Source organism: Gossypium hirsutum, chromosome A01 (genome assembly GCF_007990345.1).
Source record: "Gossypium hirsutum isolate 1008001.06 chromosome A01, Gossypium_hirsutum_v2.1, whole genome shotgun sequence".
Taxonomy (NCBI): domain Eukaryota; kingdom Viridiplantae; phylum Streptophyta; class Magnoliopsida; order Malvales; family Malvaceae; genus Gossypium; species Gossypium hirsutum.
In genome coordinates, this window is record NC_053424.1 from 6,365,667 (window position 1) to 6,393,592 (window position 27,926).

The window sequence follows — 27,926 nt, forward strand, 5'->3', positions numbered from 1 at the left end:
AATGCTTAAGGCGAAGACATCTACCCTCTTCTTTATATCAGGATGCGCTAGGATTAGATCCCTCAAATTTCTCCAAGGAATGCACCTACAACCTCCTTTTTGTTTGCTTCAGGCTGTAACCCACTGCTCGCTCATCCTTGTGATGTTCATCAACTTTTTTTAGAATGCTGGGCCATTGGCAGCTTTGGAATAAATTCTGTCAACCTGAATCTTCGAGCATCGGATTAAGGCTGTGTACTCTTCTACCGTGGGTACCAAATCTACCTTCCCGAAAGTGAAACAACTGTAATTAGAATTCCAATATTGAACGAGGGCTCAAAATAGGCGTTCGTCTATCTTGACATCAAGCAGATAAGGTAAATCGCCATAATGACAATAGAATAGCCATTTGATCTCGTCATCCTACTGACCCCAAATTTCTTTCATCTCTTGGAGATTATTCTGAGTTACGCTAACCCGAGTAAAATCCCACAATTCTGACACGTGCCCCTCGGTTAGGCTACCACCTTTCTCTTGCTGTGTTGTCTCAGCCCATATCCGAACGACAGTATTGTCCTCTACTTTATCAAAAAACCTATTTTCCATGATAAGCTATCTTCTTAGCAACCGAATGTAAATCAACACCTTTTATGATGAAAATGCCATGCAAATACAATAGAAATAAAACAAAAAAAGTCAGTATTTCACACGCAATTTAAACCAAACAAGGAATAACAAATATAGCACTTGCTCAGATAACCACTAGGGTTTCGGAGTGGCTGTACCTAGGGTGGGTTCTTAAGGGTCACTATATGAGGTTCGGTTCTAGAGTAAAGGTATCTGAACCAGTAGATTCCTCGATCTTCACCCATTATAGGCTCATACAGATTGAGTTCAGTTCACGAGAATACATTTTTCTATGGCTACACGGAGACGAAAATCTCACGAAGACATAGGTACGGATGTATCCCGAAAGCGATCCACTATCCTGCACGGAGGTGAAAACCTCACGAATGAGTAGTTTCTCAGTCCCACTTAGAAGGGTGTGACCATAACGGTCATGCAGTGCAATATGCAAAACTATTTAAAGACTTGAATTAACACAACAAGTATTACATGGCATATAACAGATGAAACGCAATGAAAGGATCGTATTTCAAAACCAAATTTTCAATTTTCAACAGAAAGACAAAAGTTAATCAACTTGTGGCTTGACTCTTTTATTTGGGTCCCAAGTGGAGTCACCAAGCTGTCATAACTATTTTTTTGAAAAACGCGAATCGACTTTATTTGGAAACGAAAATTAAAACGGGAGTCGCCACCAATCCTTTTTTGATGAGGTGTGATCGGATCACCTTAAATTAATCATTCTAGTAAAAGTTAAGATTTACTAAAACGATGATTTTTGGTCTACGAAAATCAGAAAATGAGTTCGGGAGTCGGTTACGCCGAGGAAGGATTAGCACCCTCGATACGCCTAAAATTGGTACCTAGTTGATTAATTAGTGTCTTAGTGTCGAAAATTTGAAATCTTAAAAGGATTTAAAATACGATCCCTCTTTGTATTATTTAAAAATGATTGAATAAATTAAAACGGATGTTAAGGACTCTCTCATCCCGAAGTAATAAAATATCATGCCCAGTAAGTTAGGACACGACATCTCGAACTTTGAGACTGAGCTTGCCTTCTATTTAAAATTAATATATTTTAACTTCTTTTAAAAGGATATTCGGTTAGTTAGAGTGAACGAGAGAAATCGAATCCCAGTAAGTTAGGGCACGTTTCCTAGAATTTCTGAACACCGAATATTGCCTTTATTTGCGAAAAATCTTATTTCGAGGTAACAAAATGTCATACCCGATAAGTTAGGGCACCACACCTCGCATCTCTGAAAATAAGCGTTTTATTCAAAACTCGTATGGTAATCTAAAATAATATTCTGTGATTTAGGTTAAATGAGAAAAATCGAAACCCAGTAAGTTAGGGCACGATTTTCTCGAAATCCAAACACGGAGTATCGTTTTTTATGAAAAATTGTTTTCTTCGGGGTAAGGTTAATATAACATAAGTTGCAATAAAATGAGATAACAAAGAATGCGTGAATAAATTCAAATTCCGATATTAACAGGCATAACAGAATGAACATAAAGACGAATGTGAACGATAATAATGATAAGAGTAAAGATAAAAGAATAAAACGAATAAAAAGAAAATAATGAATAAGCTAGGAAATATTCGAAATTAAAAAGAATTAGTAATAAACAATCATTATGTAAAACTAAAGAATGATAGTATAGTAATGGTAATAATAATATTAATAGTAATAATACAGGTAATAATTTAGGAATGATATATTAAAGTGTATATATGCATGTGTATATATAAATAAATAATATATGATCTGAGTGAGGAAAGAATAAAATAAGTATATTTAGAAAGTAATAGGTGAAAATGTAGTAATAATAATGATATAAATAATAATATTAAAATAAAGTAATAAGCAACAATAGTGAAAATAATAAGTATAATAATAAATATAATGATATATATAAAAAAATAATACTACATATAAAGAGTATTTATATATACATGTATAAAATATAACAGGGGTGAAAATAGATATAACAAGAATATTGTATTAAATATATATATATAATATGATGTTAAAAAATGTATACATAATATATATGTTAGGAATAATAATAATAGTAAAAATAACCGTTAAGAATAAATAGGTATAGTAATGGTATATACATAATGTATTTATTAAAAATACATACGTAAGATAATATGAGAAATAAAAAGTATATAAATGGTATAGTATTAAGGTATATACATAAAAATATAATATTAAAAGATATATATATAAAATGTATACATAATATAATATTAAAATATTTACACAGTATATACATATTAGAAATAATAATAATATTAAAAAAACAACTATTAGCAATATTACATAAATATATATATATTCATTAAAGATATATAATAAAACACATGCTAATACTAATAATGATAATAAGGGTAATAAAAAGATGTACATGAAATGGGATAAATACATATAACTAATAATACTAACGATATACGCATAATATATGTAAAGGCATATAAGATACACATATATATTAAGAATGATAATGTAAAAAGAACAATTATTAATAATATTACATGAATATACATATATTTTAAAAAATATACATAATATAATATATTTGCGTAACATGGAGTATGATTGAAAGAATATATATACGAATACATTAACAAAAAAACAATAATGTTAAAAGCTATTAATAAAGCTATATAATATATATATAATATATAAGTATCAAGTAAGAATAATAATGGGACACCAATAAACACAAAAAAATATAATAATAGCAATAATAAAACATAATAGCATGAATAATATTTAAAATTAAGATAGAATAATGAAAAAAGTAAAAAAAAAAGGACGAAATTGAATTGAAAACGGAATTTTTGGGACAAATCGGGATGGGACGAAAGTGTAGGGGTTAAATGCAACATGCAAGAAGGTGTAGGGGCCATATGGGGCAATATTCCAATGCCCCAAAATGACACCGTTCAGGTGTTTATCCGCTAAGAGGTTCAAGGGTTAAATTGAAACAAAGTGAATAGATTGTGGTAAAATTGGAAAAAGGGAAAAGGGCCACACTAAAATAGACTCAAAAGCAGAAGGACCAAGGGCGCAAATGGACCCTTGGTCCAAAAACACGCGGATCCCCTAGCGGGTCGGGTTGCCTGCATGGGTTGAGGGCCAAACGGCGCCGTTTTGCGGTCTTCAAATTCCCATTAAAACTACGTCGTTTTATCCCTATATATAATCTATTTTTAACAAGAAAAAGCAGTCATTTCTGCTGAAATAAAAAAAAAATCAAAAGGCCCCTTTTCTTTTTCTTTGCTAGGGCTCCTACACCGATCAAGGGTCCGGTCATCAGACCGACGCGTCCACTACGGTGGCTGGAAACCGAAAAAGGTAAGATTTTTGCGTATTTTTTTATTTGTTTATGAATATGTATATATATGCTGTTTTTTTAAATATAAAATAAAGAAAGATACGTGTAAATAGGTCCGAAAAAAAGGAAAATATATTTGGATCTATTACTTGTTGATAAATGACTGCTAAATGTTTGTATTTTTGTCAAGAAAAAAAAAATTCAACCTCTCTAATACATTTTGCTTGGCTTTTATAGCCATTTACAACCCATTTTTTTTATTACTTATTGTCTTTTCTTCTTGCAGGTGCAACTTGAGCGGTGGCAGGTGGTTGACAAGCGGTGGAGCAGGTGGCTGACAAGGCTAGGGCGGCCGCTAGGGTTTTTAGGTTTAGGTTTTTTTCTTTTTCTTTTGATAAATGTATTGGGCTAGGGTTCTTTTGGGCTTGGGGTATTTGGGCTGTAATGGACTTGGGTTAATGGGTTTAGTGTGGATAGTTTTAGTTAGTTGGGCTGGGGCCGAATGGGTACATTATTAACTTAGAAGGATTAGACATTCATAACAATAAGCTAAAAGGGCATCTTCTCCCATTCTTCTGTAATCTAACACGCTTGAAACATCTGGACGCATCCAATAATTTTCTAACGGGTATTGTATAACATTTATTCATTACATATATTTAATATCGTGACTGTTCTTCTTCTTGAGCATTTAACATCATGGTTATTTGAGGTTATCTATATCTAAAATTATATGCTTCTAATATTACTCAAATTTGAAAACAGTTAAGATTCTATTCTAGCTTTATTTTGTTGTAAAGGTAGCATCGAGATAAGTAGATAGATGCCTTGAACCCTAAAATAATGAATTTGTAATTTAATATTTGTAAAAATTGTAAATGTTGTAAGCTAAAATGGTAGAATTAAATTTTAATTTCTTTTAAAAAATTATAATTTTATTCTAATCTCTAAAAAGAAATTGCTTTGTGATTTCGGATATCTCTACGTTTGAATTTCATTATTTAAAAATAATTAATAAATAAACAAACATAACATTTGCTAAAAAAATAACGATTGATATTAAAAATTATTTAAAATGTAGCATAGATAAAAATTAATATATAAATATATTAAGATATAAATTAAATTTATCGAGACATGAATTATATAATTATTAGAATGAGATTCAATCAGTTGAGTAAACCGAGAAATAATATTTCAACCTATTCAACCAATACCAAAAATTTGAAGAAAGATTAAATTCACACAAACCCGATTAAAAAATTATTTAAATCATAAATTAGTTTAAATATTTAATTTAATTTTTTAATATATAAAATGAATTTTTATATTTCCATTATTATTTATTTTCATGAATTTTCCATAATTATTTTTTAATTTTTTTAGAATTTTTAACTTTGTAATTATTTAACCTTTTGAATTAAGAACTAATGGTCTGACAATCAATCCGGAACTTTAATCATTGATAAATTATTTTCACTTTTTTTCCCTTTATAGCAAGATAAAACAATATTTAGTCCTTAAACTTGGCAACTTTCTTCACCTTGATCCATGAACCTTTGTTTATCCACATTAATTTTGAAACTTGACAACTTTTCCCAATTTGCTGACTACACTTGAATCCCATTATGTTATGATAACATGATACTTTGAGATTATCTCACATCATTACCCAAAATTTTTTTTATTTGTAAGTCATGAAGTTAAACAATTTTGAGGTGTCACATTATCACACTTAATGAAATCCAATTTTAATGACTAAATTAAAACAATTTTCTAAATTTCAAAAATAATATTGATAAAAAATATTAGAGACCAAATTTAAAAAAAATTACTAAATTTAAAGATTAAAGTTTTTTTTTTGTTTTAAATTACCTATTTACCAAATGAAAGCAAAAAAACAGTTGTCCGCATATGAGGGTATAACACATCTACAATGTTCATATGTTTCTTCTTTTTATATATGTAATAGACACTTCAACAAAAATATAGAAAAAGAAGAAGACGCTGAATTATTTCATTTGTTAAGTATCCTTTATATAAATTTCTGGGTAAATTACTAAAATAGTCATTTTTGTTTAGTTCAGGTTATATTTTAGTCACTTTTGTTTGAAATGTTATATTTTAGTCACTTACGTTATAGCGTTGTAACATTTTAGTTACTGAGCCGTTAATTGTTATTAACGGTGTAACAGTAAGCTGATATAGCATGTTAAATCGTCATTTCAAATAAAAAATTTTAGGTTATTTTATACAATCAATCCCCATATTTTTTTGTTTTGAGCAATTTAATTTTTTTAATTTTCCTTTTTTTATTTTTCCTTCTCTTCTATTTCTCCCTCGGTTTTCCTCCATTCTCTAATTCTTTTAATGTAGTTTTTCATGTTTTTCATTTGTTAAAACTAGTTCCTGTACTTTTTTTTGAACAAATTGTTTTTTTTCGAGTGAGGCAAGCTTGTGGACTAGTTTTAATTAACAAATGAAAAAAATAGAAAAACTACATTAAAAAAATTAAGAAGGGAGAAAAACAGAGGGAGAAGCAGAAGAGAATGAAAAAAAAAGTTAAAAGAACATAAAAGAAAAAAATTAAATTGCTCAAAATGAAAAAAAATATAGGGATCAATTGTAGAATTTAACCTAAAATTTTCGTTTGAAATGATGATTTAACGTGTCACATTAGTTTATCGTTACACCATTAATGACAATTAACGGCTTAGTGACTAAAATGTTACAACACGATAACGTAAGTATTTAAAACGTAACATTTCAAACATAAATAACTAAAATGTAATCTTAAACAAACAAAAGTAACTATTTTAGTAATTTACTATATATTTTTTTACCCAAAGAATTTTTTATTTACTAAAATATTTTATTTCTATTCAAATAATGTTGATTTATTTAAAGGTTTTCTAAGTAAATTTATTTAGGGATGATTTTAGGTATAAATTGAAAATTATTATTTAAATCATGTTCATAAAGGTAGTAGATATAGTAATTGAAACTTCAGACTCAGTCTTATCGAATATTATTTAAATATTATTAGCAACCAATGTAAAAGAGTGAAAATTTATTACTAAAATTACAAACAATAAACAAACAAAACAAGAATAGTTTAGGTAATCCGATTTCTTGTATCTATTTAACTCAATGAAAAATACCTATTTTCTTCATTAATAGCATCAAGCGTTGGTTTTACCAATAAGAAACTAACCGAAAGGTTAGTAATACAAACAATGAAACAGCATAGAACACCTACAATCACCAACAATTGAACAAAAACAGCTCCTTGCAAACAACACCTGAAGTAAAAGTACCAAAACAAAAGTCCCACACTAAAAAAACAACCTTCGAGACATCAATCATCACCACCACCAGAAAACACTAGCATTGGAGAAACTCCATCCAAAAAATTGACACTAAGCCAACCTATTAAAACATTCATCATCAAAGTCCATACGAAGAGTCCAAATTTGAAAAAAAAAAAAAAGACGCATAGAAAATACCACAAACTATCACAGCCAAAGGAACCATTGTTCCATCAAACTGAACCCCATGAACTCCACTAAACTTACCTTCAACTAAGCCCAACCCCAAGTCACACAAACAAAAACACAACCTCCGCATAATTATGACAAAGTCCACCATCAATACCCGCCCAAATAGCAAACAAACTTCCACAAAAAGGAGCAACTTCCAACAACCATAGTCGATAAATACAAAGAACTTCACCAAAAAGAGACCCGCTCATTATCTTTCTATTTGCCTACATTTGATTAGAAATTATTTTTACCGTACTGAAATTTGGAAAACAATAAAGAATTCATTGTTTGTTAGAGGTGAAAGAAATAACCAAATTTACCATTCAACTACCCACTCAAATGCCTCTCAACTTACGTTTGAAGTGATTCATTTTGCAGGACATGTTCCAGTTACCTTGGGTAACCTAAGAGATCTACAACTGCTGGACCTATCGTATAATGATTTAAGTGACACATTTTCATCCTCGGAAATCAACTTTCTATCATCATTAGTAAATTTCAATGACTTGAGATTCTTGGGATTCAGAGGAAATTCATTGATCACTGGTTACCTTCCAGCTTCTATAAGAAATCTCTCGGTTTCTCTTCAATATTTCTTTGCTTCCGGTTGCAAAATTAGTGGCAGCATTCCAGGGGAAATTGGCAATCTTACCAACTTGGTAATTTTAGATCTAAGTAGGAATAATCTAGTTGGATCCATCCTCACTACCTTCACAAGACTTAAACATATCCAGCGGCTACACTTGTCTACCAACTTTCTAAGAGGGCCTCCAAATTGATATTGGTAACTGGAATGCTGCTGAATATCTGGCTTTTTCACGAAATCAATTTTTAGGTACAATCCCGGATAGCGTTTGTGATCGAAATAATAATTTGAGATATCTTGCCCTTAGTGACAATCAATTGGAAGGGATACTGCCGCTATCTTTGATTAATTGCAGTGAACTGGTAGCTTTGAATGTTGCAGGTAATCACTTAAGTGATACCTTTCCCCATTGGTTAGGCATGCTTCCAAAGTTACGAGTTCTTATTTTGAGATCTAATAAGTTCTATGGTTCCATTCAAGATTCCAATGCCACTTCTTCCTTCTCCAAATTGCAAATGCTTGATCTCTCTCATAATGACTTCACTAGCTTATTGCTATTAGAATATACCCCATACCTTGCCCATACCTTTCCCATACCTACCCATACCTTGGAAAGGTCAAAGTTATGGGCACCAAATATTTATTTAGTGTTGGGTATGGGATAATAGCAATTTTTGGTCCCTAAGTAAATAGGGACTTTGCAAGGTGGCCCTTGAACCTCAACTATAAATAGGCCAACCATTGCTCATTCTCATCATCCCACATTTTCCATTTTCTACTTAAGACATTGTCTTCTCTCCCTATTTGTAAAGTTTCACTTATGTTTTGGAGTGAAATATATTTGGTAGTGCCCGAGGACGTAAGCAAGATTTGCTGAACCTCGTTAAAATTCTGGTGTTCTTTACTATTTATTGTTCATATTTTGTGAGTGTGATTGTAGTGATTTATTGTGCTGTTAAATTACGATAGAGGGATATTCTGGCTAGGAAAGACTTGGTACTTAAGTGATCCTCGTGATCCACCTCTCTTTCCTGGAAATTGAACTTAGTGTGATTTTTTAGTACAATAATTTTACTCTTTCACATGCTTCCACACAACAATTGGTATCAGAGTCAGATTCGTACTTGGGGAATACGACCGTTTACGGTACTATTCACGTATATGGTACTATTCACTTATACAATACTATTTACGTATACGGTACTGTTCACGTATACAGTAGTTGGGATTGAGGAGAAAAATGGCAGCAGCATCGTCATCAGCAAGGACTACTGTGACAAATGCAAAATTTGAAGTAGAGAAATTTGACGGTACCAATAATTTTGGTATGTGGCAATGTGAGATCCTGGATGTCTTATGTCAGCAAGAGCTAGATATAGCCCTTGAAGAAAAACCTGACAAGATGGATGACAATGAGTGGGCCAAGATCAATAGACAGGCGTGTGGTACAATCCGCCTATGTTTGGCCAAAGAGCAGAAGTACTCTGTCATGAGGGAGACATCAGCGAAGAAGTTATGGGATACACTGGAAGAAAAATTTTTAACGAAAAATCTTGAAAATAGGCTTTATAAGAAAAAGAAACTTTATCGATTCACGTATGCACCCAGTATGTCGATGAATGACCATGTGAACTCATTCAATAAAATTTTAGTAGACTTGCTAAATTTGGATGAGAAATTTGAAGATGAAGACAATGCATTATTGTTGTTGAATTCCCTTCCTGATGAATATGACCATCTTACCACCACATTGCTTCATGGGAAGGACACGATCATATTTGATGTAGTCTATAGTGCGTTGTATAGATCTGAGACTCGAAAGAAAGATAAAAGAGATCACAGAGATACAACTGCAGAAGTCTTAACAGTAAGAGGTCGTTCACACAACAGCAAATCTGGTAGAAGGGGAAAGTCCAAAGGGAGACCCGCCAAAGATGAATGTGCCTTTTGACGTGAAAAAGAGCATTGGAAAAAGAATTGTCCTAAGCTACAAAAGGGCAAGGCTATTTCTAATGCATGTGTAGTGGAACATGATGAGGAGTCAGACTTTAGCTTGGTTGGCATGGAAATGACATGTCAAACGGATGAGTGGATTTTGGATTCAAGATGTACTTACCATATGTGTCCTAATAAGGATTGGTTTTCTAGTCTTAAAGAGCTAGAAGGTGGAATTGTTCTTATGGGCAATGACAGTGCTTGTAAGACAATTGGAGTAGGTACAGTCCAATTGAAGAATCACGACGGCTCAATCCAAGTCTTGACAGATGTTCGCTACGTACCTAGCCTGAAGAAAAATCTCATCTCATTAGGGGCCCTAGAATCTAAAGGGCTCACAATCACTTTGAGAGATGGATTACTAAAAGTAGTAGCTGGGCAACTAACGGTGATGAAAGGCACAAGAAGAAATAACTTGTACTTTTTAAACGGAAGTACAGTTATTGGATCAACATCTACAGTTTCTACAAAAGATGTAGATTCAGAGGCTACCAAATTATGGCATATGCGATTGGGACATGCTGGTGAAAAAGCTTTGCAGACATTGGCGAAGCAAGGCTTGTTGAAAGGTGCAAATTCTTGCAAAATGGAATTCTGTGAACATTGTGTTCTAGGCAAGCAGAAGAGGGTAAAATTTGGTCCAGCAATTCACAATATGAAAGGAATTCTGGACTACATTCACAGTGATGTGTGGGGGACCTACCAAAGTGGCTTCTTTGGGAGGTATGCACTATTTTGCTACTTTTGTTGATAATTATTCAAGAAAAGTATGGGTGTATCTAATGAAAAGAAAAAGTGAAGTTTTGGATGCATTTCTGAAATGGAAGAAGATGGTGGAGACTCAGACTAGTCGAAAGGTCAAACGACTTCGATCAGATAATGGTACTGAGTACAAAAACGATCCATTTCTACAAGTATGCCAAGATGAGGGCATTGTGCGACACTTCACTATTCGGGATACACCACAGCAGAATGGGGTGGCAGAACGCATGAATCGAACTATACTGGAGAAAGTTCGATGTATGTTGTCCAATGCTGGATTGGGCAAGAAATTTTGGGCTGAGGCAGTTATATATGCGTGCCATCTAATTAACCGTTTGCCTTCAGCTGCAATAAATGGAAAAACTCCTATGGAGATGTGGACTGGTAAATCTGCTACTGATTATGATTCTTTACATGTATTTGGTTCTACTGCATATTATCATGTAAAAGAATCTAAGTTAGACCCAAGAGCAAAGAAAGCATTATTCTTGGGTATAACTGATGGAGTAAAAGGATATCGTCTCTGGTGTCCTGATACAAGGAAGATTATTTTCAGTAGAGATGTGACTTTTGATGAATCAACCATGTTAAAGTACAAGGATTCACAAAAAGATGACAAAACCAGTAGTACTTTGCAGCAGGTGAAGCTTGAAAAGGTTAACGATGATCCAGCTAATTTTGAAGGGACAAATGATGAAGAGGTTCCTACCCAAGAACCTCTACAGCAACAAGATTCAATTGCATATAGGAGGCCAAGAAGAGAGATTCGTAAGCCTACTCGCTTTGATGATATAGTGGCCTATGCACTTGCAGATGATGATGTTCCTTCTACTTACACAGAAGCAATAAGTAACCCTGATGGTGTAAAGTGGAAGCAAGCAATGAATGAAGAAATACAGTCTCTTCATAAAAATAGGACCTGAGAGTTGGTGACACTGCCCAAGGGAAAGAAGGCAATTGGATGCAAATAGGTATATGTAAAGAAGGAAGGATTTCCTGGTAAAAATGAAATTCAATACAAGGCTAGATTAGTAGTAAAGGGTTACGCTCAGAAAGAAGGAATATACTACAATGAAGTGTTTTCTCCAGTTGTAAAGCATTCGTCTATTCGGATTTTGCTTGCCTTGGTTGCGCAATATGATCTTGAACTAGTTCAGCTTGATGTGAAGACCGCATTTTTACACGGTGATTTGGAAGAGGAAATCTATATGACTCAGCCAGATGGATTCAAGGTTGCTGGAAAAGAAAATTGGGTTTGCAAACTGACAAAGTCGCTTTATGGATTGAAGCAATCTCCGAGGCAGTGGTACAAGCGATTTGATCAGTTCATGAAAGGGCAGAGGTACACAAGAAGCAAATTTGATCATTGTGTGTATTTTCAGAAGCTACAAGATGGAACTTTCATATACTTGCTCTTATATGTTGATGATATGCTAATAGTATCTAAGAGCAGAGTTGAGATTGAAAGATTGAAGACTCAACTCAATCTCGAGTTTGAGATGAAAGATCTAGGAGAAGCTAAAAAGATTCTCGGCATGGAAATATGGAGAGATAGAGCTCATGGTAGAGTTAGCTTGTCTCAGAAGCAGTATTTGAAGAAGGTACTACGACAGTTTGGCATGAACGAGCAGACAAAACCTGTATGTACCCCGTTGGCTTCTCATTTCAAGCTTTCTGCACAACTATCTCCTTCGACGAATACGGAACGAGAATACATGTTGCAAGTTCTGTATTCTAATGCAGTGGGTAGCTTGATGTATACAATGGTGTGTACAAGACCCGACATTTCACAGGCAATTAGTATAGTGAGCAGGTATATGCAAAATCCTGGAAAAGGACATTGGCAAGCTGTGAAATGGATTCTACGGTATATTCAGAAGACCGTAGATGTTGGATTACTGTTCAAGCAGGATAATACACTTGGTAAATGTGTTATTGGGTATGTTGATTCTGACTATGCCGGTGATTTAGACAAGCGAAGATCAATCACCAGTTATGTGTTTACACTTGCTGGAGGACCAATAAGTTGGAAGTCTACATTACAGTCTACAGTTGCGTTGTCAACCACAGAAGCCGAGTACATGGCTGTAACAGAGGCTGTAAAGGAGGCTATTTGGTTACAAGGTATGGCTAAAACCTTGTGGTTGGTTCAGGAGCATATTAACGTGTATTGTGATAGCCAAAGTGCTATTCATTTAGCAAAGAATCAAGTCTATCATGCACGTACAAAGCATATCGACGTACGATTCCATTTTGTGCGGGAAATTAGTGAAGAGGGGAAATTTGTCTTCAGAAGATCAAGACTGCAGATAATCCCGCAGATATGATGACCAAGGTGGTAACAGCAACCAAGTTCGAACATTGTTTGAACTTGATCAATATCCTACAAGTTTAACAGTTGAAGAAGGCACTATCAAGTATTGTTGTCAAAGGCAGAAAGAATTGTGTGAAGATAAGATTATCCTAATCAAATCTTCAAGGTGGAGATTATTAGAATATACCCCATACATTGCCCATACCTTTTCCATACCTACCCATACCTTGGAAAGGTCAAAGTTATGGGCACCAAATATTTATTTAGTGTTGGGCATGGGATAATAGCAATTTTTGGTCCCTAAGTGAATAGGGACTTTGCAAGGTGGCCCTTGAACCTCAACTATAAATAGGCCAACCATTGCTCATTCTCATCATCCCACATTTTCCATTCTCTACTTAAGGCATTGTTCTCTCCCCCTATTTGTAAAGTTTCACTTGTGTTTTGGAGTGAAATATATTTGGTAGTGCCCGAGGACGTAAGCAAGATTTGCTGAACCTCGTTAAAATTCTGGTGTTCTTTACTATTTATTGTTCATATTTTGTGAGTGTGATTGTAGTGATTTATTGTGCTATTAAATTACGATAGAGGGATATTCTGGCTAGGAAAGACTTGGTACTTAAGTGATCCTCGTGATCCACCTCTCTTTCCTAGGAATTGAACTTAGTGTGATTTTTTAGTACAATAATTTTACTCTTTCACACGCTTCCGCACAACAATTGCCAACCAAATTTTTCCAAAATCTCAAGGCTCTGAAGGAAGTAATTGAATATCGAAATGATAGTTATCAGTTCCTTGCTAATGTAACAATAAAAGGCTTGGAGCTACAGTTTACAATTAGAGTACGTATGCCCATATTCTCCACTATAGATTTATTGATGAATCGATTACATGGAAATATTCCCGAGGTAGTTGGAGAGCTTAGCTTGCTTCATGCACTCAATCTCTCTCATAACAACCTAACTGGTCCTATCCCAACATCATTCGGGAATTTGATAGGACTTGAATTGTTAGATTTCTCATTTAACAAGTTGAGTGGTAGAATTCCTTCTCAATTGACAAATTTAACATTTCTTGAAGTGGTGAGGTTTCAAAACAATAATCTTGTAGGGCCAATCCCCCATGACAAGCAATTTAGTACATTTGAGAACGACCCTTATATAGGGAACTTGGGTTTGTGTGGATTACCATTGTCAAAGGAATGTAACAATGATGAAAGACCAGAAGCAGTGCAAAATGAAGAAGGTAATGGAAATGGAATAGCGTTTATTTGGAAAGTTGCGATGATGGGGTATGGATGTGGAATGATATTAGGAATTAGCATGACATACATTGTATTCACAACAAGAAAACCTCGGTGGCTTGTAAGAATGATCGAGAGAGAACTACAAAATAAATTTTCAAGCTGGTTTCAGAAGAAAAGAAATTAGTCCTATAAATCCATCTTTATTATGTGAGTCTCTGAATATCATTAAAATAAATGTGCTTCATTTCCATGCTAAATTAATTATAAGTAGGTAAATCTCAATTATTTTGTAAAATCAAAGTGACAATTTTTGTTTTATCCGCCAGGTAAATTCCAAAAAGAATCCAAGAAAAGATGAAGTTCTTCAGCTGCTCTAAGAACAAGCTGGCATGTATGTTCTGCATCCATAGCATCTTCTTTTCGTGGAATGTTTTGATTGGGGATGTTCTTCGTGATAGCTTGCTTTAGTTTTTTAGCTTTTCTTTTCCCTTTTAGTTTTTCAGCTTTAATGGTATGGGATTTGGCACTTGGGTAAGAAGTTTGTTTGTTTTGAAGTTTTGAAAGAAACTGCAACACCCACTTATAAGTAATTCTCTATTTTAGATAGTTGTTTATATGTAATATTTTAGTAGGGATGACAATAGAAACGGATGCAACGTTATTCACCTGTTGATTTTTATGTTTCTCACTTTGAAAATCTAGTTCAATGAAAAAATTTATCATTTTTAATCTAAATATAACAAAGAATTTAAATCCTAACACACCTCGATATAATGACCTCACTTTTGTATCTAAAAAACAAGATCGCTCTCTTTTAAGTTCTCACCTTATAAAACCAATCAACAAGTTCCTCAATAAGTAGATAGGTGCTATCAACTCTAGCACATTCTAACTTAAATAAGCATCTAATATATAAGAGTTTTAAGCTTGCTAGGATAAAGATCAATTCCAATTAAAATCCCACAAAAATATCCTCATAAAATGTCTTTACAAATATCCTCGTAAAGTCCATAATAAATTGAAGGTCTTCAAGATATATAAGTCTCCAAATCAGTTAAACCAATCTCCACAAAGCAAGGGATCCAATGTACTTGATTTGGATTGATTCAATCTTCAAAGATTTTGTTGCTCTACAAGATGGATTCTTCAAATATGAGTCATCACACATCCACCAAGTCATCCAAGTTGTTGTCCAATTGATTTTATTGAAAAGACTGTAGACTCCAAAACTGGCAAGTTATGTTACATAAGTGCTACTTGTAATGGCCAATATTGTTTGTATTTCAATAACCACTTCAAAAAAAAAAGAAGACAAAATAATAAAATATCTATCAATGTTGAACAATCGTCGCAAAGTAACATTTAATCCCTCTTGATCTGCTTAAATCTCATCAAATCAATTATCTTTACTATGATACAAAAGATCATAAAGTTAGCATATATCTTCTTGGATTGCATATCCCAAGATATAAGGAAAATAGATCATATAAGAATTCTTGAAAATTAATTGTTTTATCCAATATCTTCTCTAATTATAATTATGAGATTGGCTACACAAATTCAACAAAAGATTCGAGCAAATAACCAAGTTATTTAGGAAAAAAATGCTAACAAATAAGGCAAATTATGTGTAGAGCAACGATAACAATAGTGATCACTTCCTTTGACAAATAGATAGCTACTTCAAAATTTTTGCCTTACCATATTATTATTTTGTCCAGTTGTGGTGAAAAATTTTAATTCCACAATTAGAATTGAAAATTTGACATATGGCCTTAAGTTTTATATTAAAAAATAAATAAATAAGACATATCACAAATTTTCAATTCGCTTATGAAGTTATTAAAATGTCACATCAAAGAATTTAATAGAAGAATTTCAATTGAGGTAATAATTGGATATAAAATTTTAAAATTTGAAAGTAGAGGGCTATATTTCTAGAAATAAAGGGTAAACTATTAAAATAGTCACTTTTGTTTCCTTCAAGTTACATTTTAGTCACTTATTTTTGAAATGTTACATTTTAGTCACTTACATTAACGTAATTGAGACTTTGTGCAACCTCGTCTTCATGCAAATAATGCTCGACGTGTCTCTTGTGCAAATGATGAGACTTTGGTTGATAATGACCATAGGCAACATTTTTTTAGCTAAACCACAGTTCAACAATCCACCATTCCAAGGGGAGTATGATTGCGAAGCATATTGTGAGAGGGAATAAAAAATTAAACTTATGTTTCGTTACTATAACTGTCGAGAAGAGGAAAAAGTCCCATTGGCAACCCGTGGATTTTTAGATTATGTGTTGAGTTAGTGGATTCAACTTGGAATTGATCGTAAAAGAAACTAGGAAAGGGTAAATTGATGGGACGAGTTGAAGCATGTGATGCGAAAGCGTTACGTTCCTTCTCATTACTACGAAGAGGTCAAAACGAGACTTCAACGCCTTGTTCAAGGTAATCAATCTGTTGATGAGTATTTTAAGGAGATGGACATGCTTATGCAAAGAGAAAATATATAAGAGGATGAAGATACTACCATGGTGCGATTTGTAAATGGCTTGAACGTTTCGATAGCCAATGCTCTTAATCTTCAAACCTATATTGATCTTGAGGAGATGGTACACAAAGCAATTGAGATTGAATAACAATTTTAGTAACATCAATCTCGTCCATTTGGTGCATTACACTATTATCGAGGTACAAGTTCTAATTCTACTTTCAAGAATTCGAAACCTCCTTATGCTATTAATAGGTTGCTACCAAACCATGCTGAAACCAAACCTTTTGAGTGGCTGCCAAAACACACTGAGACTAAACCTTTTGAGTGGAAAAGTGGGGCTTCTAAAAAATGTCAGGATCCCATCCGTGAAGACATCGCAACTCAGAAATGTCAGGATCCCATCCAAAATGTCATCGCAAGTTTGCTGATTTCCCAGACTTGAAAGTTGGTAGCTTCGGTGAATGGAATTTAATATATTTCACCCCATCCGTGCATGTATCATTCTCCTTTTCCTCGAATCTTGGTTTGATTTGCTTGGTCTTTAACATTGTTGTTGAGCCTTAAGATAGTATGAGTCCATCACATTTATGGATCTGAAATTGTGCATTGAGACTCGCATCACTTCTCCTTCCTTAGAGTTAAAATTTCTCAAATTACCAAAACTAAGAAAAATGCAGTAGAGTAAATAAATTTTTTTTTCTTTTCTTTTATAAAAACTCTATCAAAATACATATAAAATTGAGTGTCATAAAAAAACAACTAATAAACCACAAAATTATTGAGCTTTTACAATAATAACTATTTAAAAAATTGTGGGTATTACAACTTATCCAAATTTATGTCAATTTTTTCATTATACTTTAATTATACTGATGGTTAAGGTGTTCATTGTCTCAAGTGTGACTTGAATTCAAGTCGCGCTAATTGTGTTGGTATTAAAGCTTTATCTTTCTCTTGTAATTAATTATACTTAAATATACAATGAGTTAGTATTAAAATTTTCATTATAATATAGTTTCCCTAAAAGTTTATCAATTCTTTAGTATGAAATAGCAGAGTGAATGGAAATATTTTATTTGAGAAAAACCTAGCTTATTGTAGAATATTTTAATTTTTATATATGTTAATCTTGATTTGGTGCATATATATTAAATACGAAATTATGTTTTAGTGTAATGACCCGAATTTTACCGTTACCAAAAAAAGTATATTTTCGGGTCTATGTTTCTGAAAAACGGATTCGTAAATATTTATTAAAAATATTTACGAAGTAAAATGAGTGGTTAATTAGAGTTTAATTAAGTGAATTTAATTTAATTAAGAATAATTAAGTAAAAGGACTAAATTGAATAAAGTGTGAAAGTTGAATTATAGATTAAGAGAAAATAAAAAGGACTAAAAGGGCAATTATACAAAAAGTATAAATTGAGGCGGTTTATCGTGAAGAAAATCTAAGATTTTTTTAAAGATACTTTATGTTTTAATTATATTATATTATATTATATTATATTATGTATATAAACTAAAGAAACAAAAGAAAGAAAATAGAAAAATGAAACGAAAGGGGAGAAAAAGAAAGAAAGAAGGGGAGAAAGGGGAAAATTAAAGGTTTGAAGCTTTAAGCTTTAATATGTAAGTCAATCAAGCCCCTTTTACTTAATTTTGATGTTTTAGAAGTTTTGGAATAAAGTTTTGATGAAATTAAGTTGTTATTTTGAAAGTTATTAGATTTCTAGATATTATCCATGTTAAATAAAATGATGAATTAAGGGCTAAATTGATAGAAATTCAAGTTAGAAATGATATGAGGGTTGAATTGTAAAGTGATTCATAAGTTTTATGCTTTAAGGACTAAATTGAAAGAATTTCGAAATTATGGTTTTATGATGGAAAATAGATAATTATGTCTAAGTTTGGTTAAAAATTGAGTAGAAATAAAGTATGAATTAAGATAGAAAAGTAAGTGAGATAGAAAAGTAAGTGAATTTAGTTAGGATTTAATTGAAATTAAAGTAAATCAACATTTTGTACTAAGACTATTTTGGACAGCAGCAGTAGTGTAAGTTTGAAAAATCACCAAAAAATTTAGAAATTGAATTAGAGGATGAATAAAATATAGAATTAAAGCTTATTGAGTATAGTTTCTTATAGAAGAAACGGATAAGAAATTGAATTGTAAATTATGAGATATAATGAATTTTGTGAGACAAGGTCGGGATGATTTTGGGTTCCCATGTTCTGATTTTGAAAAATAATAAAAAATTGGAGAAAAATAATTATGGGCTTAAATTTATATTTTTAGAATCCTGAATGAATCTATTTTTAATAAAAATAAACGGAAACATCATTCGAATTATGTACGAGGAGATAATTAATTTTTAGTGAAGAAGGGACAAAACTGTCAGACAGCAGAACAGGGGTAACTTTAAAGAATAAACTGTACTTATTGGCTAAACCAAAAATTCTGAAAATTTTATGATAAGAAGGTATATGAGTCTAGTTTCAGGGAAAATTAGCGGATCTTAATTTGGAGTTCTATAGCTCCAGATATAAATAATTTAGTGACTATGACGCAGATAGATAACTTGAATATTCATAAAAGTAAATAATAAAAATTATGGATAATGTTACTTACAAGTGTGTTATCTACATTAAGGATGTGGAATGGAGAGGAGGAGGAGAAAAAAAAATATGTATGAATATTTATCTAGCATGGGTAATTTGTATATTTTAGGCTCAGAGACTAAATTGAATTATATAATATATATGATTTATGTAAAAATTTGAATATTGAATGAATGTTATATTGACAAATATATTGATTGGAAATATGAGGAAATTGATATGAATATATGAGATTGTGATATTTGAATATTTGGTATTGAAAAGTGAATTGAATTGTATTGAATTATGAATTAATGTGAATAATTGAAATATATTGTTGAATTGAATGAAATTGTATGAATTGTGACAATGGGTGAATATATGTGATTATCAGAATGATATATTGATGAAAGAATTATTAAATTGAGAAAGTGAATGAAATACCCTATTAACTAGTCAAGCTGAGTCGGATATAATTGGCATGCCATAGGATCTGGAAGTGTACGGGATTTGCCGGCTTTATCGATTAGGCACTTTATGTGTCGTATTTCAGGCACCTCGTGTGTCGTATCAGACACTTTATGTGTTGTATACTGATCAGGTACTATGTACCGTTTTAGGCACAATGTGCCGTATTGGTGTGTTTGGGTTGGAATCCGTGTATCCATCAAAGTCCGGGTTTGTTAATAGGGGTAAATAAGTGAAAGATAAATCGAATAAATTTGATTGATCAAGCTATTGAAATGGAACGAGAAATTGAATTGAGAATTGAAAATTTAGACATGGAATTGAAAATATAAACTAAAGGTTCATGAAGTGATTGGAGTTCGAATTGATGATATATGATGCCACTTGATGAATCGAAATGTGATTTGAGATATATGAATCGTATGTTTATAGTGAAAGCTATCAGAGATAGTAAGTTGATATGATATAAATAAAATTAACTGTTATTGAAATGAATTAAAATGGAATATGATTGATAAGTGTATAGTTGAATATAGTTTAATGATATTGAATTGTGAATAAATTAAGGAAAGCTATACCGAGTAGTAAGTGAAAGAATGGAGTAAATAGTAATGGATTTATTTAAGAATTGAACAATTATGTTATTGTGTTTATTATATGAACTGTATAAAATTTATATGGTAAGCAGTTGAAATTTATCTATGAATAAATAATTGCATAATTGTAATTGTTATTATGACCTTAAGTATTTGTTATATTATTAAATGTTCGGATTATAGAAATATCACTGAGTATACCATACTCAGCGTACGGTTTGTTTCCGTGCGCAAGTCAAGTAAAGATAGTACGTTAAATCAGCATCCCAGGACGATCCTGAATTCATTAAGGTAAAGTATGTTGAGTATTGATAATGACATGTACCCAGGATGTTTAATGAGAGTCATTTAGGTTGTAAAAGTATTGATGAAATGAATAAATTATGGTTGGCAACGGTATGTAGTATGAATTTTGAAATTTACTAAAAATTCGTAGTGATTCTAAATTAGTCCCGAATTGAATTTGCTGTTCATATTGGACCGCGAGGTCCCATTAAAGGGACGACATCTTAAAATTAGGATGTGTGTGAATATTTATTTTAATTAATGACTGGAATTGGATTGTACTGACTAGTAATGTCTCGTAACCCTGTTCCGGTGACGGTATAGGGTTAGGGGACGTTACATTTAAGTTTCACTTATTATTATTTAAATAAAATTACTTTTATTATTCATCTTTCCTATCATATATGCTCAAGTAATTAAAATACATATGCTAGTCATCACTAAAATATTAGAAAAATAAAGGTTGAGATGGTAAATTAAATAGCTTCAAGTATTGGGACCTAATTAGTGGCTGCATTATTGCTGTCCCAGTCCCTTCATTATTTTTTATCAAGTTTTCGTACAAAAGCAAAAGCACATCATTTGAAAAATCAATGCGTAATCAAAACATAGGCCTGACTAAATGCTTTGATTTGATAGTTAAGGAATTCATTGTTTAGGGTGAAGCCCGAATCCGAATCATATTAATTGCATTATTGTTAGAATTTTACTCTCTTTTTATAATATATCAAAAAAAATAGAGGCTCAACAAAAATTGAATTAATTTTTATAGTCTTAAAATTTCAAGCTACTTTCACATTAGCCCAAGATCACATTACTCTTTTTAGAGTCAATTAATCGGGTAATTACATAAAAAAACAGTAACCATTCTTTTAAATGAACTAATTTTTATGATGTGGGCATGGTGGCTATTTTACTAAAATAATCTAAAAAATTTTGATATTTATAAAAATAACCCAGATTCAAAAACAATTACAAAAATAACTTGAAATGAACAGTAAAATTAGATTTTGGCCTATCAATGGCTGGCACTAACTCGTATTTTGTACCCATGATTGCCAAATGATTGTGTCAGGCTTTAAAAATTTTTTTAGTTTTGGCCTGTCAATGGCCAGCACCAGGGTATTTTTTTTTTAAATTGTATCATATTGATATACAAAATACGAGTTTTAAAAAAAAAATTTGGATGCTGGCCTGTCAATGACCGGCACCCAGTACAAAAAAGAATTCAAATTTTTTTTCAAAAATTTTTTTTGCTCTCTAAAAATACGAGTTTTAAAAAAAATTTAGGTGCTGGCTTGTCAATGGCCGGCACCCAGTACCAAAAAAAAATTCAAAATTTTTTTCAAAAATTTTTTTTTTGCTCTCTAAAAATATGAGTTTTAAAAAAAAAATTTGGGTGCTGGCCTGTTAATGGCAGACACCTAGTGCCAAAAAAATTCAAATTGCTCTCTAAAAATACGAGTTTTAAAAAAAAAATTTAGGTGCTGGCTTGTCAATGGCCGGCACCCAGTACAAAAAAAAATTCAAAAATTTTTTTCCTCTCTAAAAATAAGAGTTTTTTTAAAAAAAATTTGAATTTTTTTTGTTATACTGGGTGCTGGCCATTGACAGGCCAGCACCCAAAATTTTTTTTTATAGTCAGCTAATCGGGTAATAACATAAAAAAAACATGTAACTATTCTTTTAAATGAATTAATTTTTATGATGTGGACATGGTTGACGACCAAGACCATATCAGGTCAATATACTGCTCTCCAGTACTACTTTTATCTTCATCAATCATGCATAATTGTCTTCCACATAGAGGTGTTCATGGGCCGGGCCGGGTCAGGTTTGGGTTAGACTCAACTAAAAAATTAAGCTCATTTATTGGGCTTGGGCCGAGCCGGGCCTAAAAAATGGGCCTAAAATTTTGCCCAAGCCCGACCCGGATAAAAATACTAAAACCTGAACCCTGCCAGGCCTGCCCGTATTAATTTTTTATATTATTTTATATTATTTTTAAATATATATAATACATCAAAAATACTAAAAAATCAAAATAAATATTTCCCAACAAATTGAAAATAAATTTTGAAAAATATGTAGACTTAAATAACACTAAGATAAATGTAACTTAACAAGCAAATGATTCTAAAATAATAAAAAAATTAAAAAATACCTTTAAAATAATAAAAAATTAACAATAAAATAAATTTTATACAATATCCAAACAATAACAACAAAATAATAGCAACATAATAGTAAAATGGTAGCAAAATATGGAGAAAATAACAAGAAAATAACATTCAAAAATAAAAAAAATATGCAGATTTTTTTGTCCTTTAGTGAATTCGGGCCGGGCCGGGCCTGGGTTAAAAATATTTTACCCGAGGCCCGACCCATTTTTAAACGGGCCTTTTTTTGTCTAAGTCCATTTTTTGAGCCTATTTTTACCTAACCCCTCCCACATTTCAGACTGGCTTTCAGGCCGGATCAGGTAGCCCGGCCATGCACACCTCTACTTCCACACCTCTCTCTTTATTTTATTTTATTTTATTTTGTTTTCCAATTTTTATTGTGCGAATGCTTAGAAATTACAGTTGCTAGGAATGAAGACCATGAAAGCAGTGCAATTATTATATTTGTTCTATATTTTTTGAAATGACTTAAAGTTATATGTCTCACAGTCAAAAGAGAAATCACATCATACCACATTTGTTCACAACTACTAAAATTATGATAAATTATTATAGTGTCTAAATGGTTAACCGAACATTTAATTATATTAAATTAATATTTATTAAATTAAATTAATTTTTTAATTTTTTTAATTATTAACTAAATTAAATTTTTTTTAAAAAAATTACCTGAAGTCAAATATTTTGATTAATTTGATCAGTTAATCAAATTAATCGAAATTTATTTACTTTTATTTTTTAGTTAAAACAAGTATAAAATATATGAAAAATAAATTAATAATATTCATTTGACAAAATTAATTAAATTAACTGAATTAAAATTACATATAATTTATATTATTAATTATTAAATTAAGTTAGTTTGTTTAATTTAATTAATAATCTAATTTCAAACCGAATTAATTGATAATCGAACTTTCAAAAAAATATTAATTGACTTTCTACCGAATTAAATCAATTAATCGAATTAAATTAATTCGATCAATTAACTAAATTTTAATCAAAATTTAAACACCCCTATCAATTAATTAAAATCATGAATGATACCGATTATGAAATCTAAACAAATTACAAATTTAAATAAATTTAAAAGAATTGGGAAAGACTTTATAACAGTCCACACGAATTTAGAGGATATAAATATAGGCCCGTGAATAATTTTTGCATGGCATCTCTCAAGTTTACAACCCTCAACTTATAGCAAATTTCCAATTTTGTTTTCCTTAAAACATTGCCCCCTTTCATAGTTTCTTCCTTATTAGGTTCTAAAAATGGGAAAGTTTATATGGTTGTGTCAAATCCGTAGTGTCCTCTTTGTGCTGTTCTTTCTTTCCGTAGTTGATTGTTCTCTGAGTTTGTCTTCCTCTTCTATTAATCCAACTCCTTCATGTTTACCAGAAGACACTTCAGCCTTGCTTCAATTCAAGAACACTATGTCCATTGATGATTCTGCTTTTTTTTCCTACTGTTATCCCAAGACAAACTCCTGGAATGAAAGCACCAACTGTTGCTCATGGGAGGGTGTCACTTGTGAAAAGGCAACAGGTCAGGTGATTAGCCTCGACCTTAGTTGCTCTAAGCTTGTTGGCTCCCTTTCCCCAAACACCAACCTTGTTCGCCTTCGAGGACTCAAACGACTTGACCTCTCTTTGAACAATTTCAGTGCTTCTTCGATTCCGTCTGGGCTTAATCAGTTAGTAAGTCTGACACATCTTAATCTTTCTGGTTCTTACCTCAGTGGTTCAGTTCCATCAGATATATCTTCGCTATCAAAACTGATTTCACTTGACCTTTCTAGAAATGAAAGATTGGAATTTGACAGGCACAGTTTTGACATGCTTACGCGCAACTTATCTAAATTAGAAAATCTTTTACTTCGCTCGGTAGATATGTCTGATGTTGCACCTACATCGTTCATGAACTTGACTTCTTTAAAGTGTTTGAGTCTCGGGTTGTGTGGTTTACAGGGGGATTTCCCTAGTGAAATATTCCAGCTTGGGTACCTAGAGTATGTTGATCTCAGTGTGAACTCTTTAACAGGTTATCTCCCTAAGTCCAATTGGAGTAGTCCCCTCAAATTCTTTGACCTTTCCAGTAATTATTTCAGAGGGTCAATTCCTTCTTCACTTGGTAACCTCACAAAAATCACCCATCTTGGTTTTTATTCTAACAAATTAGAGGGAGAAATTCCAGATGTCTTTGGAAACCTTAACAAACTTACTACTTTGGATTTCTCTTTTTGTAATTTTAGCGGTCAACTTCCCCCATCGATGTTCAACCTCACACAACTTACTTCTTTGCACTTGTCATCCAATAGGCTACAAGGTCCTCTTCCAATTCATGTAACAGGATTTCAGAATTTGAAGGACTTCAGTTTAACTGATAACTTACTAACAGGAGGAGTTCCATCTTGGCCTTTTACTTTGCCATCTTTAGAATACTTACAGCTCAGTAATAACAGTCTCACAGGTCCATTCAATCAAATTCAAAAGCCCAATTCAATTCAAGTGGTTGATTTGGCGGATAATGACATCCATGGTGAAATACCAAGTTCTTTCTTTGGTCTTTCAAAGCTTACCCGACTTGATCTTTCATCAAACAACTTGAGTGGAGTCATTAGGTGAGATATGCTTTCACAGCTAGAGAGTCTTGAAACACTCGATCTTTCGACAAATAATTTTAGTGGTGTTATCAACTTAGATGTGCCATCAAATTTGAAGAATCTCACTGAAGTTAATCTTTCCAATAACAAGTTAAGGCAATTCCCGAGTTTCTTGCAGTCTGCGAAAAGCTTGAGCAGTCTTGATCTTTCCAATAACAAAATTCAGGGTTCAATTTTCAAATGGGAATCAGAAGGTTGGGAACAATTGATTTATTTAAATCTTTCAAGCAATTCAATGACGAGTTTAGAGCAACTTCCAGGGAAGAATATTCTTACCCTTGATCTTAGTTCCAACCTACTCCAAGGTCCTCTTCCAGCTCCGCCACCTTCATTGCAAAAGTTCCTGATTTCAGATAACAATTTGACAGGAGAAATACCTCCTTCAATTTGTAATTTGACTTCACTTGATATTCTTGATTTGTCTAAGAATTACTTTGGTGGAATTATTCCATCATGTCTTGGAAATTTTAGTTCGGGGATCAGTATCATAAACCTACAAAAGAATAACTTGAGTGGAAAAATCCCTGATTTTTGTGTTGAATTAAGTAGTTTGACAACTCTTGCTCTTAATGAGAACAAATTAGAAGGGTTATTGCCACGGTCCTTTGTTAATTGTACCGGGCTACGTTTTTTGAACCTAGCAAACAACACCTTGTACGATCTCTTTCCCTATCGGCTCAGTGTACTTCCAGTCCTGCAAGTTCTTATCTTACGCTCTAATAGATTTTATGGTCGCCTAGACTATTCCGTGGCTACCTCTATCTTTTTAAACTTGCAAATTCTTGATCTCTCTAAAAATGAGTTCACTGGCCCCTTTCCGAAAAAATTCTTCCAAAGTTTTAAACGTATGAAATTAGTTGCAGCTTCACAACCACGTCACATTGGAGGTGTGTATTGTGTAAGGGTATATTGTCGTCCAGGTGATGAAACATCCCACAACTACAAAAAATTTGTGAAAGTAACCATGAAAAGGTTGGAGATAGAGCTAGATCTGGACAAATCTTTAACTGATTTCACACTCATAGATTTTTCAAACAATCAATTCAATGGAAGAATCCCTGAGGCACTCGGTGAACTTCATGCTCTTTTAGTGCTCAACCTCTCACACAACAGCTTAAACGATACCCTACCACCGTCATTGGCAAATATGGCAGCACTTGAATCATTAGATCTGTCATCTAACAAGCTTGGTGGTAGAATTCCTTCCGAGTTGACGAAACTGACATTTCTGGCAGTGTTAAACTTGTCGCAAAACAACTTTTTTGGACCAATTCCTGTTGGATATCAATTCAATACTTTTGATATTGATTCCTATGCTGGCAACTTGGATTTGTGCGGCTTTCCACTATCAAAGAAATGTGGTAGTGAGGAGGAACGAAAGCCACAAACACCAAAGCTTGTGGAAGATGAAGATTCAGCAATACCCTTTATTTGGAAAGTTGTAATGATGGGGTATAGCTGCGGAGTAGTGTTGGGATTGAGTACGGGATACATAGTATTCACAACGGGAAGACCATGGTGGTTGGTTAGAATGGTTGAGAGAGACTGGCAGAGGAATTTTACAAGATGGGTTCGCAGGATTGGAATAAAAAGAAACTAGCACTTCATCCAAATTGCATAGGTGAGATTCAAATATGTTTTGCTTAAACTTGGACCAAAATTTATATTTACTTTTGAATTGATAATACATGTAGAGTAATTTAGACTTAATTTTTCCATTCTATCTGTCATAGTTGAACCCGAGGTGAATTGGAGGGAAAATGCACAACTGCTTCGGTCAGATTTGGCTCGAAGCCTCTATGTTCTTACTTTTTGGGTTCATTTTCAACGCAGTGGTTTAAAGATATGATTAAGGTGTTGTTAGAGGATAGCTTGCTCTTGCTTGGCTTATTATTCAACTTTGATAATATGGGTGTTTTTATTTGTAAATTTACATTTATGGGTTTATGTTCTACTTTGGTAAGAATATGTACCGTTTTAATTCCTTTTTTCAGGTGTGTTTTTGAATAAAACTTTTCTTTCAATATTCAAAATAATAATAATTTTTACATAATTTGATATTTATATATTAATTTCTGATATAATTTCATCTTTCTACTTTATAATTTTATTAAGTAGTTTAAATAATTAATATTACTAATTATTTTGATTTAAATATTCAGGTAAATTTATCTTTTAAGAATAACAAAAAAAAAATTTACTTTTTTATAATGAACTGAAA

General features: G+C 32.3%; 3 protein-coding genes and 1 long non-coding RNA gene across 4 annotated transcripts; all 4 read left to right on the forward strand.

Moving 5' to 3' along the window:
• The first annotated feature begins 3,872 nt into the window (after window positions 1-3,872).
• Window positions 3,873-4,616, forward strand: LOC121204674 (uncharacterized). Its single transcript, XR_005899862.1, has 2 exons — window positions 3,873-3,980; window positions 4,247-4,616. It is a non-coding gene; the product is annotated as an uncharacterized lncRNA (long non-coding RNA).
• A 9,421-nt stretch (window positions 4,617-14,037) lies between these two features.
• LOC121207462 (receptor-like protein 9DC3) lies at window positions 14,038-17,349 on the forward strand. The gene is made up of 2 exons (XM_041077848.1): window positions 14,038-14,450; window positions 17,160-17,349. The coding sequence occupies exons 1-2, from the start codon at window positions 14,038-14,040 to the stop codon at window positions 17,347-17,349; spliced, it is 603 nt and encodes a 200-aa protein (XP_040933782.1).
• A 6,884-nt stretch (window positions 17,350-24,233) lies between these two features.
• Window positions 24,234-27,712, forward strand: LOC107917688 (receptor-like protein 19). The gene is made up of 2 exons (XM_016846976.2): window positions 24,234-27,326; window positions 27,439-27,712. Exon 1 carries the CDS (start codon window positions 25,671-25,673, stop codon window positions 27,303-27,305), a length of 1,635 nt encoding a protein of 544 aa, XP_016702465.2. The 5' UTR covers window positions 24,234-25,670; the 3' UTR covers window positions 27,306-27,326; window positions 27,439-27,712.
• Window positions 24,315-25,667, forward strand: LOC121207541 (receptor-like protein 9DC1). Its single transcript, XM_041077857.1, has one exon. The coding sequence runs from the start codon at window positions 24,315-24,317 to the stop codon at window positions 25,665-25,667; it is 1,353 nt and encodes a 450-aa protein (XP_040933791.1).
• Window positions 27,713-27,926: the final 214 nt, after the last annotated feature.

Excerpts from the sequence above, each read along its gene's own strand:
- LOC107917688 (XM_016846976.2), top strand. The coding sequence starts at position 25,671 with ATGCTTTCACAGCTAGAGAGTCTTGAAACACTCGATCTTTCGACAAAT.
- LOC121207462 (XM_041077848.1), top strand. The coding sequence starts at position 14,038 with ATGAATCGATTACATGGAAATATTCCCGAGGTAGTTGGAGAGCTTAGC. Across the intron at positions 14,451-17,159 it reads TGGAAAGTTGCGATGATGGG|GTTGCTACCAAACCATGCTG; the intron begins GTATGGATGTGG and ends TGCTATTAATAG.
- LOC121207541 (XM_041077857.1), top strand. The coding sequence starts at position 24,315 with ATGGGAAAGTTTATATGGTTGTGTCAAATCCGTAGTGTCCTCTTTGTG.